The following is a 20,382-nucleotide window of genomic DNA, read 5'->3' as shown; positions in this document are numbered from 1 at the left end:
ACTAGGTATCCTGGGAAACCTGTAGTGCAGAAAATGAAGGGGTCGCATTCCTCAAAACTAGGCTAAACAGTCATCGAGGTTTATTAGAAACGCTTTCTGAAATACTTAGAGATGGCATCGTTTTCAACAATAGTACTCACCTACACTGCGAGAGCTTCCCTGGGAATCCATCAAAGAAGATAACGTGCTGTTAATACTTGATGTTGAACTAAACCTCTGTGTGCATAAACAGAGAAAAGTCAGGCATAGTTTTAAACCATGAACAGGAAAAGGCTATTCAGCTTCTCGAGCTTGGAGCAGAGAAACATGCAATTGCAGCCTCACCTTCCCTTCTTCATCGTGTGAATTAATGCTTTATGTTGAGATAAAACTTTAGTCAATTCCTTTAAAGATTATTGCTGAAAAACCAGAGTTCCTGTGCAATCACTGAACAGCAGGGGTGGGCATTTAGGGGAAGAAAACGAAGAAATACTGGACGAAATGGCAAGAGAGGTATGATGCAGCAACTGACCTACGTCAGGGCATTAAAACCTGAACTGTTGTCATCAGAATCTCTTAACTCATCCAACTGAACCTCTGAAACAACTCAATGAATTTTCTTCCAGAGTTGCTTGCAGCAGTGCCCTGAAGATTAATGCTCTATTTTTAAGAGACTTCAGGACAACTCTGGAGGGTTGGCGACCCTAAATCAGGGGGTCTCTCGCTGGTCACTAATTTGACTAAATTTCTCTTGGTTTCAAGCTAAAAAAAGGAGAAACCCTAACGCTGTTACTCTGAACTGAAGTTGCTCTTTTTGTGGAGATGTAATTCCTGAACCATAAGTGGCAGCTTGCTGAATCATCGCACAGAACAAAGGAAAACCCTTCCCTTCCCTTAGGTCTTTCCACAGTACAGTACTGTCTATTGAAACCTCCTCAAATCATGGCATTTAAAAACATTCCGACAAACGCCTGAAGAAAAATTAATTAAAACTTCAGCGAAGGAGCAGTGACATGGGATCACTGTCGCATATGGAGGTGAGTAACCTTCTTCTGTGCTGAAAAGGCTTCAATCAGCTGCAGAAAAGTTTACCAAATATTGAAGATGCTGAAATTCCTGCTGCATGTGATGGTTACCATCCTTTGACTAACAACCCCATGGTCGATTCTCTATGGCAAGTTGTGAAACTCATCTTTGTAAAAATTAGTAAATGAGTGCCAGAAAAATAACTAATGAAGCTATCCAAGTTGTTCCAAAATCCAGGGAATGAACCAACCACCCTTCCCTATGATACATCTCCACTCCAGTGCCACTATATCTATATGTGGTTGACTGCTAATCCATACATAACAAGTCACTCCATTGCAAGATCCACTCTACCTATCTAACCAACATCATTGTGAGAGTAACCTTACCACACAAACTGGAGAGCTTCAAACAGAAGGGCAGCACTTACTCCAAACACACCTTCTTTGTCAGAAGAGTAATTTGAAACAGCGAACATAACAATCTCAGCTGAAGGGTACCGTCAATTAACCCAACAACTGATTTTCAGTAAACCCCCATTCGGACTTTAGAGAAGCTCCACTCAGTACTTACGGTGTAGCACCTGATTTCAGGGGTTGAAACAGAGAGGCCCGAAGCTTCCACTGAGTCATGAAATGGTTGCAGCAGAGAAGGAGGCCATTTGGCCCATCATTCTGTGCGGGCTCTGTGCAAGAGTACCCCAGCTAGCCCCAATGCCCCACCCATTCCATTAATCTTGTGCTTTTCTTCCTCTTCAGGTGCCCATCCAATTCCCTGGATGGAGTCTGTCTCCACCATCCTTTCAAACAGTGCATTCCAGATCCTAGTTAATCGCACCATGAAAAGAGGTTTTCCTCATGTCGCTCCTGTCAATCACCTTAATTGGTTCTCTGCCCTTCTGCCAATGGAAACAGTTTCTCTTTATCTACTCTGCCTAGACCTCCCCTCATGATTTTGAACATCTCTATCAAATCTACTCTCAACTTCTCCAATCTATTCATGTAACTGAAGTTCCTCATCCCTGGAACCATTTTTGTAAATCACAGGACCCGCCTGGCCTCCCGCTGCATAATTAATGGAAAACCCTGGAAGTGACTATTTACACCATTTCTTCAGTAGTTCGATCAATCTTCTGCCAAGCAGGGACCTCACAGATATTCCAAGCAGCAGAGTATAAAGTCCTATCACTTTGGGAGAGCACAGGTTGAGGAAACAGAAAGGAAACGATACACACAAGTCTGTTAGTTTAGATACGCAGCAATCCAACCCACAGGGGTATGTGTTATAGTTCCATTTAAAAAGATGTAAGGAACACACTCTTGTCAGCTTCACAAGCCACAGACAGCTGCAGCAAGATGGAGTCCCTCTCAAACTAGCACAAGTCTCCACAAATTCACAGATGCCTTCCTGAATTTAATCAGGCATTTTTTTTTTTACAAATTATCTAAAAGACCACACATGGCAAACCTTGCAACATACATTTTTTACACTACGTTTTCACCAGAATTTGAGCAGTATTTTGCAGATCCAGAGCAGATTAGGAAATTAAAAAGCTAACCTTGAGTTTTCAAGCATGCAAAATTTGAGAACATTCTCCAATTTTTTTTTGGCAGTGGTGGGGGGGAGAAAAAAAAGATGAGAATCCATTACAAAGGAGTAGGGAATGGTGACAGAAACAATGGAGCAAGCTGCCAACCCTCATTATATTGACCATTTATTTATCCAACAGCAATGAGCAGGGCTAGCTTTTTTTAAAAAAAATGATTCATTCACAGGATGTGGGCTTGGCTGGCTAGGCCAGCATTTATTGCCCATCCCTAGTTACCCTTGAGGTGGTGGTGGTGAGCTGCCTTCTTGAACCACTGCAGTCCATGTGGTGTAGGTACACCCACAGTGCTGTTAGGAAGGGACGCACAGGAATTTGACTCAGCGACAGTGAAGGAATGGCGATATATTTCCAAGTCAGGATGGTGTGTGACTTGGAGGGGGACTACCAGGTGGTGCTGTTCCCATCTATCTGCTGCCCTTGTCCTTCTAGATGGTAGTGATTGTGGGTTTGGAAGGTGCTGTCTTGTAGATGGTACATATTGCTGTCACTGTGCATTGGTGGTGGAGAGAGTGAATGTTTTTGTGAATGTGGTGCCAAGCAAGCAGACCGCTTTGTCCTGGACAGTGTCCAACTTCTTCAGTGTTGTGGGAGCTGCACTCATCCAGGCAAGTGAGGAGTATTCCATCACCCTCCTGACTTGTGCTTTGTAGATTGCGGACAGGCTTTGGGGAGTCAGAAGGTGAGTCACTCATTGCATGATTCCTAGCCTCTGACCTGCTTTTGTAGCCACAGTATTTATGTGGCTAGTCCAATTCAGTTTCTGGTCAATGGTAACCACCAGGATGTTGATAGTGAGGGATTCAGTGATAGTAATGCCATTGAACATCACGGGGTGATGATTGGATTCTCTCTTGTTGGAGATGGTCATTGCCTGACACTTGTGTGATGTGAATGTTATTTGCCACTTGTCAGCCCAAGCCTGGATATTGTCCAGGTCTTGCTGCATTTGGACATGGACTGCTTCAGTAACTGAGAAGTTATGAATAGAGCTGAACATTGCGCAATCATCAGTATCAGTGAACATCTCCACTTCTGACCTTATGATGGAAGGAAGGTCATTGATTAAACAGCTGAAGATGATTGGGCCTAGGACACTACCCTGAGGAACTCCTGGAGCTGAGATGATTGACCTCCAACAACCACAACCATCTTCCTTTGTGCTAGGTATGATTCCAACCAGTGGAAAGTTTTCCCCCTGATTCCTATTGAGTCCAGTTTTGCTAGGGTTCCTTGATGCCTCACTCGGTCAAAAATGGCCTTGATGTCAAGGGCAGTCACTCTCACCTCACATCGGGAGTTCAGCTCTTTTGTCCGGTGTTTAAAATTGTATCAGCCATTCTGTGAAACAGCAGCTAATATTTAATCAGCAGGTATCAAACCTATCCATATGGACCAAATCATCGGGCACGTGCAGCAGAAACAGCCAACACTTCATCACTGATCAACAGCAGAGATCATTGTCTTTGACTTCCTGTGACTTCCCATGAGTGGTGGCAGCCACCTCCTTCATAAGTGGAAGGCGAGGGACCATCCAAGGTGTGTTCGTAGCTTTGAGTATCAAACCAAGGAAAACATCACATCAACCTGCCCACCAAGATCTGTTGTGGGAGGCATGTCATTTCTTCACTCAGTATCTTGGGAGGCCATCAAATGGATTGCTAAACAAGACACTCCATTTCATACTTTTCCCACCATCCAGAAGTATTTACAGCAGTATTCCCGAAAATGGAGTGGAGTGGTTGGAGGGAGTGGAGGCGGGGTGGGGGGGTAGGGTGTGGTGGCAAAGAACAGGATCAAAAAATGTGTGGAATTTAAAAGGTTCATATGAACCGTTCAAAATTGCAAAATGATTTACCAATTGCTAGAGGTGAGAATATAGTGTAGCAAAAGAAGATAGATAACTGATGTAGGTTTACAAGACACTTGCCTTCGCACACAAAAAGCCTTTTATAATAAGACTGCATTTTGAGAAGGTGCCCACCTCAATCAATCTGTCTCCAGCAAGGTTATCAGGGCTACTTATAGAATCCAGATTGATTACAGACTTACCTGTACTCGCTGTGGATTTGTAAGATCAAACATGGATATGCTTAAGCCTTGTGCATTATTCATTTTTATGCTCCTCAAATCCCACGCTGAAACAGAGAGCACAAAAGGTTTCTCAAGATAAAAATAGTCATTCCTGAACGTAGGCTTTAAGAGCCACGAATCTCGTCATAGGGCTGAATTTTTACCTGCCTGACCTGCCAGGAGGGGCTGGATCAGAAATTCACAGGGACCCCAGACGCCATCATTACCCGGCATGCTGCAGCCTTAAAATTCCACAACTTGCACGTAATGTCATCAGTCGGTTTCCTGCCAACTGACAGCTTCCAGTTTCTGTAAGGTTAGCTCAGCCTGTGCCACGGGTGAGGGAGGTGAGGTTGTCATCCGTAGGGTGGGGGAGGAGGTGCTAAACTGAGTGGACTGCCAATTAGCAGTCACAGGGGAAGGGAGAAATCAGTGATTGGGGAGCAACAAGATTGGAGGCCTGGAGTACCTGACCACAGGATTTCTCAGGCAAGCATGCTGTATCCAGGAGGTAGGTGTAAAAGGAATTAACTTCCTCAATCCACCAAGTCCTCACCTGGCTAAAGGTACTGGGAAAGCTGGCCAACAATATTTAAATTCAAAAAGTTGAATCACAATGAGGTTGCAGCCTTATCGTAATAAGTAAATGTCCAACCTGCTTTCCACAAGTAGATTGGTCACCCGTTTATGTTAAAACTAGAAATAGACAGGTTTGAGGTGGGTTAAGTTCCTGTTTTCGATTTCTTACATTTTAAGCTCTGACATGAGCCCAACCCACTCGCCTTTGGGAGCTAAAATTCAGCTTGTTTGGTTCCCTGAAGCAAAGTGCTGCACAATTTATTTCTTAACTATCAAAATAAAGTGAAACTTTGCAACACGAAACTAACTTTATGCCTGGTCATTCAACTGTTAACTGTTAATTGCCAATTCACACATATGACACTTCTATGGCCCAGCAACATTGGATAATGAAGTAGTTAAATCATCCTTGAGCAAACTTCACATTTTAGGCACCATCCTTGGTTGGTAAGGCTTGGCCTAAATAGCCAAGTGGTTATGGTACTGGGTTTGTAACCCTAAGATCAAGAGTTCAAATCTCACAATGGCAAACTATGAAACAATCCTTGGTTGGTATTTGCTGAAAGGTCCAAGTATTGGCTCCATAAACCATCACTTGATTGGTAATAAAATCGTCTCTCTCTAGCCTTCCATCCAAAATAAGCATTTATCTGAGCTAAACAGTAGAAGGAAATTGTCTGCGCTGCTGACAGCCAGCAGCCTTAATGACAACTATCAGTAAAATGAATTATGGTTACACCCTCACAAATGCAAGGAAATGAACAGATTAAAAGTAAAACTGCTGGTGGTGAAGTAGGCTGCTTCCCTAAACGTTGGGAAAGCTTCAATGGAGACATTCGTTCCTCTTCTATAATTTGCTGTGTGCACTCTCATGTTGTGTTCTTTGTTGATGGGATGGGCCCTATTGCAGCACAGAATGTTTAAAATTATTCAGTAGCTTAATGAATTGTCAAGGCCCATAGGGAAGGATACTACCTGGCCTGAGAAATAAAAGAGCATATTTGAGTTTGGGAAGGGTGTAGCTAAAGGGAAAAACATGTGAGAGATATAAAGAGTGCCACATTTTGAGGATATTAGCAAAGAATGAATTAGGGTATGAGGTTGTTTCCACTCAAGCCACAAAAGAAACTGTATTGATAAAGAACATAACAACAGAATAAAACTTTCACAACCTCAGGATGTCCCAAAGCGCTCGACAGTCAAAGGACTTGTGAAGCGTTATCACTACTCCAATGATACCAACAGCCAACTGGCGCACAGCAAGCTCCCATAAATAGCATGATAAATGACAAGATCATTTGTTTCAGTCATGTTAGTTGAGGGATGAATATAGGTCAGGACACCAGGGAAAACTCCCCTGCTCTTCTTCAACTAGTGTCATGGACCTTATACATCCACTTGAGGGGGGAGATGTTGGTTTAATGTCCCTTCTGAAAGAAAGCCAAAGGAAAGAATAAACAAAACTGGAAGGATACATGGTATGCTGGAGAATGAAGGAGTAAGGGATGTGGCATTTATTTATGAATGCATTGGTCATTATAATCAGCAGTCAAAGAGCTCAAGGCACTGGTTGGAATGGAGGAATATGATTTTTTAGACTTGATTGAAACCTGGCTATAGTTTGACCAGAACTTTGAAATTAAATATCCTGAGTGTAACATTTTTGAGTGAGATACGTAGCCTGATAAGCCACCAATGAAGGTCATTCATCTATTGTGCCCATGCCAGTGGGGTGGCCTTGTAGATTAAAGGTACAGTTACAACCATTGAAAGAAAAGTTTGTATCAAAACAAACAACAAATGATTGATAGTGCAGCATTCCCTCAGTACTGCGATGGGAGTATCAGCTTAGATTGCATGCTCAAGTCTCTTGAACACATAACTTTCTACACAGATGAGAGTGCCATGAGCTAAGAATACATTGTGGATATCTTAAAAAATTACTTTTGTACCGTTTATTTGAAATATATAATCTGGCCAACACATCGGAAATCTGTTTGTGTTATATGTTGCTCCTGCTGACTACTGGTTTCGGTCAATGGAATGTTGCATGCAGCAAATGAGTCCTGTCATCACTTCAGCAACATGCTGAATAACAAGTCTGGTATTCAACAACATGCCCAATTATCTACAAGATCATAATTTGTTATTTTGTTAGATGCACTGGGCTTAACTCCTTGTTGGTCAGTTGGCATATTTAAAGCTATCATGTCACAGGGTTTTGTTAATGTAACAGTGACGGGAAGACAATTTCTTGTACTTTTTGAACCTATCTTCGGAAAGCTCCATTATTACACTCCTTCCCACTGCAGCAAACCATTACTAGATGCCTAAAAGTCTCACCTTCCATTTCAATTTCTTTCCTACTGTTCAGAGGTCTAAAATGTACTCCCATTAACTGATCCCTTATCATTCATTACCTCAACCCAGACTGACACTTCTGAGCACCACCAACGATACAGATTTTCCTTGTAACTATCTTAATATAGCCTTAATCTACAAGGGCACCTCTCTGGCATGAGCATGATGGACGAATTACTTCTTCTGTGCTGTGTCAGACCAAAATTCTTTCTGCTTCTCTCCTGAAAATGCTATATTCAGGAATATTTAAATTCAAAGTCCTGATCAAACTATAGCCAGGTTTCCATCAAGGCTAAAAGATCATATCCCTCCATTCCAACCAGAGCCTCTAGTTCTTTGATGATGAATTCTAATGACTAGGCGTTCATTAATAAATGCTATATCCTTAACCTTTTCATTTGTCCAGTTTTGTTTAGTATTTCCTTTAGCATCTTTCTCCATTACCTCCCTTTAAGGTATGTATTTCCATGCCCCATGTTTTAATTTTTTTTTCTCTTTTCACTAACCTTATTCTTAAATCAATCAATCAAGAGTATTCCTTACCTGATTCAGATGGACTACTGAGTTTTCCCTTAGGTAGCACATGTTTACCCAATCCTGGGGTGGTGTGCTGCAACATATAATTAGGATTATAGACTTCATCGAAGTCTTGCATGTGTTTACGTGGATTGGATAGCTCCAGCTTTCTTTCAGTATAATGAGCTCTTGAGAAACCTGCCAATAAGAGTAGATATCAACCATTAAAAAAAGTCAACATGTTCAACTACCATGCTGATCTGATTGAGTGGTCATTGAAAGTATCCATTTGCTGTGAGAGGTTCCTATCTGCATCAAGTCCTGCTTGGTCATTACCCTGTCCTCACTGACTCACACTGAACCCCTGGGGAATTAGGAACCAAATTTAAAATGTTTCATTCTTGTTTTTAAGTGCCTCCATGGTCTTGTCTTTCCATCTCTGTGTACCTTCCTCCAAGGCTATAACCTCCCAACCCACCCCACTCCAAACTCACCATTTCTCTCTCTGGCCCCTCCCCTGTTCCTTGCCCAACCATTGATGGCCTTGCTTTCAGGTGCCCAGGTCCCATAATCCAAAATTTCATCCATAAACCTCTCCACCTCTTTGACCAGCCTCCTAAATATCTCATTTGGCTTGGTATTAACCTTTTCCTCCTCATGCCTAGTGAAGTGCCTTGGGTCATTTTTCTATGTTATTCTACATGAATGCAAATTATTGCTGTTGTGGCCATGATTATATTCAATATAAAGGTTACAGTCAGAACGTTCAACAACAATACACTCAACAATTCAATGAACATCACAGACAATCAGAGCAAAGGCAATGACACTGGCATACCTGGCACGGTGTCTTCATAGTTCCAGTTAAAGCTGGGTTGTACATAGGTTGCTTTTAAATTTGGTAGCACAAAGGGCACCTCCCTGCCATCAGGAGGCAGTTTGGACAGTAAAACGTCCTCGGTAAATCTGATCTTCTTCGGGCCAGAACTGGACTCTGATTGGGAATCTGGACTAGCAGGTTCCCTAGGAACTGAGAAGATTTGATTTTTTTTAAAAATTCATCCATATTCATTGTCAATCTGCTGAACTGTAAGCTGTTTATTTAACTACAACTGCAAAAATGCTTCATTGACAGTGTTGTAATTAGCAATAATCCAATTCTTGATTAACCAACAGATTGGGCAGAATTTTGCCCTTGATGGGCGGGCGGGCCCCACCAGCTCGGTGACAGGCAGGCAGCCAATCGCCGCCGCCGAAACAAGCCCCACTGCCATTTTGAGCGGGCCGCCCAATTAAGTCCCGCCCAGCGGGCCGCCCAACGGGAAGTGCTATGCACTTCCTGTGCGAGGGAGGGGAGGGATTCCCCAACTGTCAAAGTGCACTCTTTCACGCAAGTGCACAGAAAAGTGCACACTACTCCCTGAGACTAAGTGCTGTCTCAGGGAGAGCCCTGAAAGTGTTATAAACTTAAAAAGTAGAAAAATAAAAAAAATTAACACGTCCCCCTCAATGTCACACGAGATGGGACATGTTAATAAATATCACAAAGTTTATGAAGGTTTTTTAAAACAGACATGAAACCTCATCCCGCCAGTGGATGAGGTTTCATGTTTTTCCAGAAGCCCCGCTGGGGTTCCTGGCCTGCCCGCCAGCCTTAAGGTTGGACGGGCAGGGCCTTTAATTGGCTTAATTATCCTGTCAATGGCCTCAATTGGCCATTGACAGGTCGGCAGATGGACAGCTGATTTCGCTGTCCGCCCGCCTTCCTGAATAATTTAAATGGGGCGGGATGACGTCGGGGATTCCCCCCAATGTCATCCCGCATCATTTTCGTGTTGGCGAGCAGGTCCCGCCCCCAACTCGCCGACGGAAAAATTCTGACCATTATTTTTTAAAAAGTCAGGCAGAAAGCAGTTTGGCCATCCACAATGTGAGGCCTGGGAAATTTTAACCCCGCGGTCTTGTTTCATGATCCCTGTAAGACACCTATTGGTCCCTGGGGTGTGGTGGTGATGTGGAGGTGGGGTTGCGGGCTGATGGCAAAGTATTAGCTGGGTTGGCGGGAGTGAGATTTTGGGTGACAGGAGGTCACTATGCGAGGGGTGGGATGGAATAGCCTATTAGCAGTTTTACAACTGTTTAGGAGGGCGGTCAGAAGGGCACTGTGGTGAGGGGAGGGGGAGGGAGACCCAGGGAAGGTGAGGTTCAAGCTTTGCTTGCAGGTCATGGAGGAGCAATACTGTTTCTCTTGGTCCACAAGTAAATCACTTTTTTTAAAGAAATGCACTCAACTTTCCTGGGCCCCACTCTGATTTGTTGGCAGGGAGGCCTCAGGGTAAAATTGTAGCCTGGTTTCTATGACATCATCAGGCCCAAACTGTACAGTTAAAGCAGGACTCCTCTCTCTTTTGGGCATCCACTCATCTGCTCAAAAGAGCAAGATAAACTACATCCCATGGGAAAGCACTACAGCTATTTTAACTCTTCACATGCCTGGATTCTGCTGGCTGGGCAGGATTAAAATTGAATCCTTAACTCCATAACTTGCCGTCATTCTATCATTCTATATATCGAGTGTGTTATCTTTTACAAGCTTAAAAGTTTTGACAAAGGACTATGGAATCCTAAACAAGAGTCCTGGAGGTAGTGGCTAAAAAAAAAGTAGAAAACCAGTTTTCCAAATGTCAAATAGTACAGATTCATTATGATGCTCAACACTAAACATGGTCTCACTGGTCATCCAAATTTTTTGAGATAGTGCTTTTCCTTTTTAAATACACCAATGTTCATATTTCTGGAATATTTAAAAGGAAGACATTTTTAGGTTTTCAAAGCAGGATTACTTGAAAGTGCCGGAATATTATCCGTTACCCAATGCTGTAAAATTCACTTTGTAGTGATTAAATGCAACAATTCTACAATCTTCCCAGATGGATGGCTGGTGCAGGATTCACATGCAGTCTTCCAAAGTTGAGTTTTAAGCAGAGGAGCGTAACACAGAGGCAAATTAGCACTCTATGATCTGGTCAATAAAACACGACTTACAATACTTGCTGCATGTTATTTCAAATGGAAGTAATGGGGTAGATTTTCAGCTTGAAATTGGATCTGCCTAATAAATGGCATCTCATCCACAACACCAGTTATACACTCAAGTGGCAGGTTGCAAATCTACCCCGATTTCACCATATTGTTAGAAGATGGAAGTTAACAGGAACAGAAAAAAAAAACCTACTTTTACTTTTGCTGTCATCTTTCTCATTTTCCTTTGAGAATGTTTTCTTGCAGCAATCCTTTAGAAAGTCTACAGTGAGCCCCAGTACAACACTAAGCAACAATCCAACGAAAATTGGGATAAGCAACCAAAGTGATGCTGAAAGAGATGGGGATGATGAGGTTTAATAGAAACACAGAGTGAGTATCGAAAGAACATTATCTCAATGTGGGCTTCCAAACTTTGAAATACAAAGAAACATTCGCAAGGCTACAGAGAAAGAACAATGGGGAAAGAGCAGCGGGGTTGGGACCAATCGGATTGCTCTTTCAAAGAGCCAGCACAAGCATGAAGGGTTGCATGGCCTCCTCCATCTGCTTTATGATTCCATGCTTGAAAGCAAATTCTACAGCTTGGCCATCTTTTGAGCTTTGTTAAATGCCCACCTCACCCAGGAGTGAAGGTATTTGGTAGCCACCAGTTCATTAGAAGCATCCAGAACTAGCAGGTACTGCAGAGTAGTGAGTGCTTCTTTGATCTTAATTTAACAACTGTCAATAATGTCTCATTTATAAATATTTGTTTTCTTTTTCAGTTTGGACTAACCATCTGCTCTCAGACTAATGTTCTTTTCCTTGTTGGAGGATTGGCATAAGCAGCTGTTAGTTAATCTAACATTTGTACTGGGGTAAGGAATATTTGGCAACACTCGAGAGTATGTTATCAAATGTTGTTAAGAGTGGAAATATTAAATGCACAGCATGAGTTTGGAAATGATATGGCATGCCTCACAAATCTGTTGGAGTTTTTTGAGAATGGATCCTTACATGGGTTTTCAAAATGCATGATAAAAAATTCAATTTTGATGGAATTAATGGCAAATTAGCTGATTGGATCGACATTAGTGAAAGAAAGAATTTGCATTTATATTGTGCTTTTCACATGCCCCCACATGCGTCACCAATGAAGTACTTTCGAAGTGCAGTCGCTGTTGTAAAGTGTGGTAATATGACAGCCAATTTGTGTCCAGCAAGTGCAGTAAACAAAAGGATTGATAGAAACATCACGGCTGGACAGTGGGGTGGTGGTATGGAATGGATTGGTTCTACATCACCTGTTCTTCATAAACAATGTAATGGGAGGCTACTTATGTATCACTTTCTGAAGACACTAAGCCTTTTGGTAAGGTGATAAGTTTCAAGGACACTATCAGTATTCAAAGAGAACTTTCAACTTTGGTGTCAATAGAAAGGAAATATAGCAACATGTATAAAATGATCAATCTGATTTCATTCATGTTAGACCCTGCCAAAATTGAAAGCTCTGCAAAAGGATCATTATAGAGGTGCTAATAAATGTCCAATTAACCTTTGTCGGTTGGATACGTACAAGGTTCTGCATAGTGGAACAGGTAACATGAGGTATGCATGCCAAGAAAGAATGATACTTCGGAATTTCTGATTAGCAAAAGAATCAGAAATCCAAAGAAGGTTTTGCTGTGGTTATTGAATCGCTCACCAAAATCATTAGTCAATGTGAGTTGGTAAGGGAAATCCAATACTAAGGCATTGGAAGAGTGTTTAATTGAAAATCAGTACAAGCTCTGGAGATCGCAGGTTGATTTTCAGCAAATCTGCATTTGCAATATTCAAGAACAATGTTGGCACATACTTCTGAGGGTTAGGAAAGAGTCAGAAATTACTATGGAGATGGGTAGATGAGAGATAGGGAGAAACTTGTCCCCTGGAGATTAATAAATTTGTACAGTCCAGGTTAGGACAATGATCTGGAGGAAGAATAGGGTTGATGGGGTGATGCCTATTTTCATTCTTTTGCTTCGTTACCTTTGCTAGAAAGGATATTTATATGTAGACCATTCTATTCTTGCTCAAAAGGGTTTTTTGGGTCCAACAAAATACCAGAACCTTACTACAGTTCTTAAATCAACTCTATAATTAGCATAATAAGAAGGGTCATTCTAATAGTCAAGGAATAAAGATAGTGATCACCAGTTTCCTAAAATTCAAAGGGTCACAGGGTCAGCAAAAGATGGGTTCTGTTTCCTAATTCACAATGGAAAGTCTGACAGTCTGCCTTTTCTACTCCATAGAATTTGTTTTGGTAATGGCCCAAGGGCTTTTGTCAAGTCATGTATACAACATGGAGACTGGCCAGATATGGATCGTAATGCAAACATTTTGCATGCTTATAGCCACACTCTCAGGTATATAGTTTTATAATTGCTATCAAATGCAAGAATATTATCCTGTCACTATAAAATACTCAACAGAAATAAAGTAGTCTACTAAAAGAGCATTTCTGATAGCTTGTAACCAGTTAGTCCCATTTATAATAAAAAGGTACCTGAATCATGAGTATTAAACAAAATGCATTTAATGTTAATATAAGTAAAGTATATTTGATAAGTACTGCTGCATGCAATAATGGGGTGATGTACAAGTTAACATCTGATCCATAATTAAATTAAGGGCAGGAGTTTTAGGTTGGCACGCGGGTGCGATCGGTGGGCCCAGGAGCAGCCGGGCAACGGATTGCCGACCATGATCAGCTCCCGACTGCAATTTCACACTGGGCGGCCAGCATGAAGCTTGCACTAAAATGCTCAGCGCTGCCAGGGTAGTGGCGGGAGGAGGGTGGGCGCTGATGTAAGCGCGGGCGCAGGCGAGCTCTGAATGAAAACTCCCTGAAGGCAGAGAGCTGCATCAGGGAGCTGAAGGTTTTCAAAACCAATAAATAAAGATTTTAAAATCCGGAAAAAAATGTCCGTGCCTCACAATCAATCACCTGCACATCCACATGATAAAAATTCCGTCCGTACATATTTTTTAAAATTTAATAACAGAAACCTCATTCCGCCCTTGGATGAGCTTTCATGAAAAATGCAAAGCCCACCTGGCCAATTCACCCGTCTGCCAACCGTAAGGCTGGATGGACCACAGAAAATCAGAGACAATTACAACTTTAATTGCACTAATTGGCCTCTTAATTGTCAATGGGCGAGCTTCCGACTTTTGAGCGTACCCGCTGACCAAAATATCACGCAAATATGGGATGACATCAGGACGCTTGCCCGAAGCCATCTTGCGCGATTTCCCATCCGATTGGGTCGGCACATGTCCGCATGCCAACCTAAAAATCCTGCCCTAAGTTTAATTTTAATGCCTCAAGTTTGAAATTAATACAAATCCTGATTTTTGCAACTGTAATTAATTAAGATATGAATACAAAGTACGTCAAAATTTATAATTAGTCACAAAGCATTTAATTGAGTCAATTTAACACCAGGCAAATGGGATGGCATCTGGCCTGGTTTACCCATCCAGGTTATTCTACAGCAGTGCAGAGAGTCAGAAACTGAAATATTAACAAAGGATGCCCTTCATTAAAACCGAGCTAACTCCTATCGGAGGCCAGCTATGTTATCAGAGACTTACCTGGCGAGGGTGTATCTAACTGCAGGCCTGCCATTTTTTCAATTGCTCAGGATTCAAAACTTTTAGGCTTGTTTTCTCAAGGACCTGGCTGATCTCCACATATCACAGGACACCTGCAGAAATAAAAGGAACAATGTGCCATTTTATTAAAAACTTTTAAAAGGCATTGAAAACTGCATTCAAAAAACCAATAGTTAACCACAATAGCAAAACGATAAAATGCACATCGGTTTGAACTTGGACAGACATTACAGGGGCCACCAGTAAAGGTTATTGTCCTGTTTTCTGAAAAATCGTTCTTTTTTGCTGTCCACATTTCATTTCAAATCAAATTCAACAGAAGTCAGTAATACTCAGTTTTAAGTTAGAAATCATAACGAATCAAGGGAAAGTATCTTTTAGAAATATGCACTGGGAAAGCAGATGCTGTCCCCAATATAAGAGGGTCAGCTTGACTCAATTGGTAGCTATCTTTCTTGTGTTACAAAATTTAAATCTCTTGCCATGGCTGAAGTCACAGTCTAGATTGATACTCCAATGCAATACTGAGTGTAATTTGTGGTCAAAAGTGTTGTCCATTGGGTCAGCTTTTGAACTGGTGAGATTGGGCCCCAGTTTAAGTAGTTGCTAAGATCCCATGGCGCTATTCAAACAGGAAGCAATTCTCCCTAAACAAACACCACGAAAACAAGATTATCTAGTGACTCATCTAATCATGCTACAATTTTGCCTGGCGCTAAGTGACTGCTATGTCTGTATTACACAACATTTATTAAATTTCAAAGCATAACTGAGGTGCCGGGGGGGAGAAAAGGAGTAAGACATTGATTTTCATCTTCACTGACTTGGCGATGGACTGTACCCTTATCATTTCCTGATGGAGCAGGTTTCAATGGAATGCAATTTGGCAGCTTCCACAAAAGGCAGCCAATTCGCTTTGTTGATTAGCACTAAGATAAAACTCTACCCCAAATCTGTTCCTGTAAATTGGAGGGGACGAGAAAATGGTCTTGCGTGCAATCTGTCTTGGTCTTGCCACAGATGCTTCACATCCCCAAAACTGTGTCTGATGATGCCCCCTTAAGCCTCTACATGCAATTGCAGTTCTGCAACAACATGAGAATTTGTGTTTATGTCATGCCTTTAACACAGCAAACATCCAGAAGCATAATTTTTTTAAAAATGGACTGACTTGTATGTAATCAAAGAAAGTACGTAACTGTGTATGAAGTGCTTTGATGTCTAGGAGACAAGAATATCATTCTTTTTCTAAACTGGATAACCAGTGGTAGGTGTGTTGAGCAACTCTTCTATTCACAGGGAGATTGGAAGAGTCACCTTGCTGTAAATCCAACTGTGTACAGTTTATAGGCTGCACGCATAATGACATACAGATTCCAAGTGACACGAGGACAAAAGCAAAGTTAATCTATCTATATTACTAGCACAGTTTTAGTATGGTTGCAGATATAAAGTTTTATATGACTTCAATTAGATTAACAATCTGGATATCACCCACAGCTGTTGCTTACACATTATCTGTATGGTTTCTTTTTAAATGAAATAATCATAAACCTAAGACGTTAACTTCTCAAAAAGTGAGGAAACAAAATGGTTCCTGTATCCTTGTTTAATGTAAGCATGGTTATCTCTCTTCCCACTGGCCCATTCTACATTTCAATCATTGACCCAGGAGCCATAAATTGGTGTTCTCAAAGATAGATTTTTGGTGCCTCGTTTAGTTAATGTTTTAACCATTAAACTAGAAAATATTGAAGCTTAAAAAAATAAAAAACAAATCCAAAGGACTTTGGTATTCCAAGCTCAATTAAATGCTAATTACAAGAAGTAGGAGCGTTTTATGGATTATCAGAGTTACTAATTAAAAATGAGAATCTTGTCTTTGAGCTTAATTTCCATTTTCAGCTTTCACAATGCTTGTGATTTTGCTAGGGTTTCAAATTCGAAAAGGTGCTTTTGTAGATTAAAACCAGTTTTCTGCAATAGTAGAAAATTTTGTTCAAAATGTCTTTAGATCAAGAACATTTAGAGGTGATTTATAATTGTAAGTGTAATATGTAAATTTATATTCAAATATCTACAGTCTTGATCTTGTATAATCTACGTTGTTGCTTTTGAGGGTTGAGATACAGAACTGAATTTCCACTCTGCTTAATACACAATTAGCTTGCACCCAATGGAGTCTGCAGACTTTCTGTGAGAAGAGGAAATTAGAAAGCCGATTTTGCTGCCATTTAGCACTCTCTTATAAGCAGCTGAGATGGTTATCTAGGTTGACCAATTTTAGAAGTAACTTCAAGAATAAGGAAAGAGGAAAATTAAAGATTCCCCCTAGACATTATCTTTTGTGCATCAGGTGGGTAGAATATTTCTTGGGACTGCACTGTCCTGTACCCCTAAGCTCCTGCTCTGCTGCATCCCAACCATTTTCCCGTGACAGGCCCAAAGATCCACCTATACTTGGGCAGGTCCATGTAAATTAGGTTCAAAAGGAGGAAAATACAACCCCTGCTGTTTTCCCTTATCGAATGCTGGAACTGCTCGGGTTCCTGTATACAGTTTGGTGAAGAAAAGCCTTGAAGAATTGCCAAAGGCCCTGTTCCAATGCTGTGAGGATGGGCGGGTGGGTGTGCACAGTAATCAACAACAGCACCAAATGTTTTAATCAATCTCTTTTCAGGCAGTTTGCTGGCTGCTCTGCTCCCCCCCACCATTCAAGCTGGAAATACCACAAAATCGGAAATAAAAACAACATAGGAGTACAAAATAGGGGAGTTGCACCAAAAATGACATGAGGAAACATTTTTCACGCAGTGAGTGGTTAGGATCTGGAATGCTTTGCCAGAGAGACAGGTTCAAAAAAGAATTAGACTGTTATCTGAAAAGGAAGAACGTGCAGGGTTACAGGCAGAAGGCGGGGCAACGGCACTAAATTAATTGCTCATTCGGGAAGCTGGTGCAGACACAATGGGCCACATGACCTCCTTCTGCGCTGTAACAATTCAGTGATTCCGTGTACATAGCTGGGAGCTTCTCTGGGAAGATCACTGGCCAGAAATGTCAACTCTGTTGCAAGACCTGCTTCACATTTCCAGCATTTTCTGTTTTTATTTCAGATTTCAAGCATTGGCAGTATTTTGTTTTTATAGCTGAGAGCTCGTTGCTTTTGCCCTTGCCACTTCCTGGCAAAACATATTGGAGTACAAGGCTCAACAGCAATAATTTAGGTTTCAGCTGTGGCTCAGTGGTAGTGAGTTAGATGGTCCTGGTTTCAGGCCCCAATCCAGAGATTTGAGAATATAATCTAAACAAAAACCCTAGTACAGCCTTGAGGGAGTGCTGCACTGCCAGAGATGCCATTAAACATAAACCCGCCCTCTCAGGTAGATGTGAACACTCTCTTGGCACTGTTTGACGAGGAGCAGGGGAGTTCTCTCCAGTGTCCAGCTCAATATTTATTCCTCAACCAACGGCAATTAAATAGAATACCAGGCCATTATGGCTGCTTGTGGGACTTGGTTTGTGCAAATTGGTTGCCATGTTTTGAAATCTCAACAGGGACCACAATTCTAAAATGCTTCACTGGCTTTAGAGAGCTTGGGACATCTGGAGACCATGTATATTGCAAGCCTTTTTCTTAATTTCCTGATGTGAAAAGCTGTTTCCCGTCTGATTTCCTGGACAGTGAATAGGAGAGATCTGGGAATAGAAGGCTCATAGAACCAGGCAGTGACCCAGAGAAATGTCAGGAGCATCTTTTGACCTGCACATGACTTTGGACGAGAGACAGGGTCAGTGCTAGTGTGTGACATTGGTTCAGTGTCTAGGGGGTTGGAAATTGAACTTTCACTGTTTAATTGTGCAGTGAGCACAAGTTAGAATAGGCTGCAGTCTGGGAACGACCGGGGCAGGATTTTCCAGCCCTGACAGCAACGAGCATTGTCACAGTCAGGACAGGAAAATTAGGAAAGCTGTTGACTTTTAACTGCCCTTAAAAATTTTCCTGTTCCGCCTCTGATGATGCCCGCCAGTATTGGAGCTGGAAAATCCCCCCTAGGTTTTCCCAGGATAGGATGAACAATACCCTCATTAATTACATGGGATATACAACACAGAAACAAGCCATTTGTTCCAATTTCTTCACGCTGCTGTTTGTGCTTATGAGTCTCCTCCAAGGCTACTTCCTCTCATCCTGTCAACATATTACTATTCCTTTCTCTGTCATGTGTTTACCTAGCTTTTCCCCTTCCTCTTCAAGTCCTTGAATGTGTTGTCACAGCTCAAATTCCTGTCTATCTTTCCAGGAACTCCATGCCTGAATTTTACACTCCCCACCCACAAGCAGGTTTTTAGTTTGGGGGGCGCAGCTGGGGGTGGGTGGGGAGTGGGGGGGAGGATATGGATTTGAAGAAACGGGTTTCCTTCTGGATTCCCGCCCGCCCCGACCTCGCAGCAATTTTACTCTGGGGCAGACAAGGCCTCAGGTGGGAAGCCCACCTTTGTCTCAGTTGAGGCCCTTAAGTGGCCAATTGATGGTCACTTAAGGGCCATTTTCAGCCCAGCCTCAGCTTTTAGGTCAGCAGGTGGATTGAACCTCCGTAGGGGAGGCCCGAAAATAATCCAAGTTAGATCTGGGGTGGGAGGAAGGGGAGGTTGCGCCTCCGTTAGAAGCTCCCTTCTGACTCGGGATGCCTCCCCCCTCCCCCACTAAAGGCCCAGTGATCTCCAGACCATCCTACCTCGTCCCACCCCAGCCTCCTCTCTGGAACCACAATCGCACCACCCCACACCCGCAAAACTCACCCAGGCCTTTGCTACCCTCCCCGTTCTGGGACCCCTGATACCTCCCTTCTCCTCCAGTTCCCAGACTTGACCTCAGGCCTCCTGTTGCAGTTCTTCTTCCGACCACTGCAGGGACTGAAGAGCTGCTGGCCAATCAGATTGCCTAGCAGCTCTCCAAGGTGGGACTTCCTCCCGAGTGAGGGGTGAAAGACCCGCCTAATACCAATCAACATTCGTTAGAGCACAAATTGGCAGCGGGGTAGTCAGAGTCGGAAGGGATGTGTTCCCCGTCAACTCTTCAAATGGCAGGAGGCGAGTCCCTGCCATCCTAAAAATTCAGGCCCATGTTTGAACCCCTCCAATCAGGTTTCCACCACTGTCATAGTTCTTTCCAAAGTCACAAGCACATCCACATCCTATGAGGGTGCAACGAAGCTAAACTATCCCTTCTTAATCTGTCTGCAGCCTTTGACATGGTTGACCACACCATTGTCCTCCAATGCCTCCCCACTGTAATCCAACTGGTTGGGACTGCTCTCATCTGTTGCTATTTTTGTCCATCTAATTGTAGCCAGAGGATCACGTACAATAGCTTCGCTTCCTGCTCTTGCACTGTTACCTTTGGTATCCCCCCAAGGCTGGTCCTTTGCTACTTGTACGCTGACAAAACCCAGCTCTACCTCACCATCACTCCTCTGAACTCCTCCACTGTTCGCTAAATTATCAGACTGCTTATCCAACACCGAGTACCGAATCAATAGAAGCTTCCC

At 42.4% G+C, this 20,382-nt stretch overlaps 1 protein-coding gene across 3 annotated transcripts in view; it reads right to left on the bottom strand.

Annotated features, from left to right (window-relative positions):
• LOC121292664 (tandem C2 domains nuclear protein) overlaps window positions 1-20,382 on the bottom strand; it is a 62,013-nt gene that overhangs the window by 28,324 nt on the left and 13,307 nt on the right. For 2 of the 3 annotated variants that reach the window (XM_041214924.1, XM_041214926.1), the window contains exons 2-7: window positions 14,810-14,922; window positions 11,376-11,513; window positions 8,979-9,170; window positions 8,168-8,338; window positions 4,664-4,749; window positions 141-216 (exon numbers count right to left, since the gene is read on the bottom strand). In XM_041214924.1, coding sequence (XP_041070858.1) covers window positions 141-216; window positions 4,664-4,749; window positions 8,168-8,338; window positions 8,979-9,170; window positions 11,376-11,513; window positions 14,810-14,843 — 697 coding nt within the window. In that variant the 5' untranslated portion in view covers window positions 14,844-14,922. Of the gene's footprint in view, window positions 1-140; window positions 217-4,663; window positions 4,750-8,167; window positions 8,339-8,978; window positions 9,171-11,375; window positions 11,514-14,809; window positions 14,923-15,312; window positions 15,332-20,382 lie in introns of those variants that run through there. The other variant, XM_041214927.1, reaches the window with a different exon arrangement.

The sequence above is a fragment of the Carcharodon carcharias genome, chromosome 20 (genome assembly GCF_017639515.1).
Source record: "Carcharodon carcharias isolate sCarCar2 chromosome 20, sCarCar2.pri, whole genome shotgun sequence".
Lineage (NCBI taxonomy): Eukaryota > Metazoa > Chordata > Chondrichthyes > Lamniformes > Lamnidae > Carcharodon > Carcharodon carcharias.
This window is presented reverse-complemented; position numbering and strand designations above follow the sequence as displayed.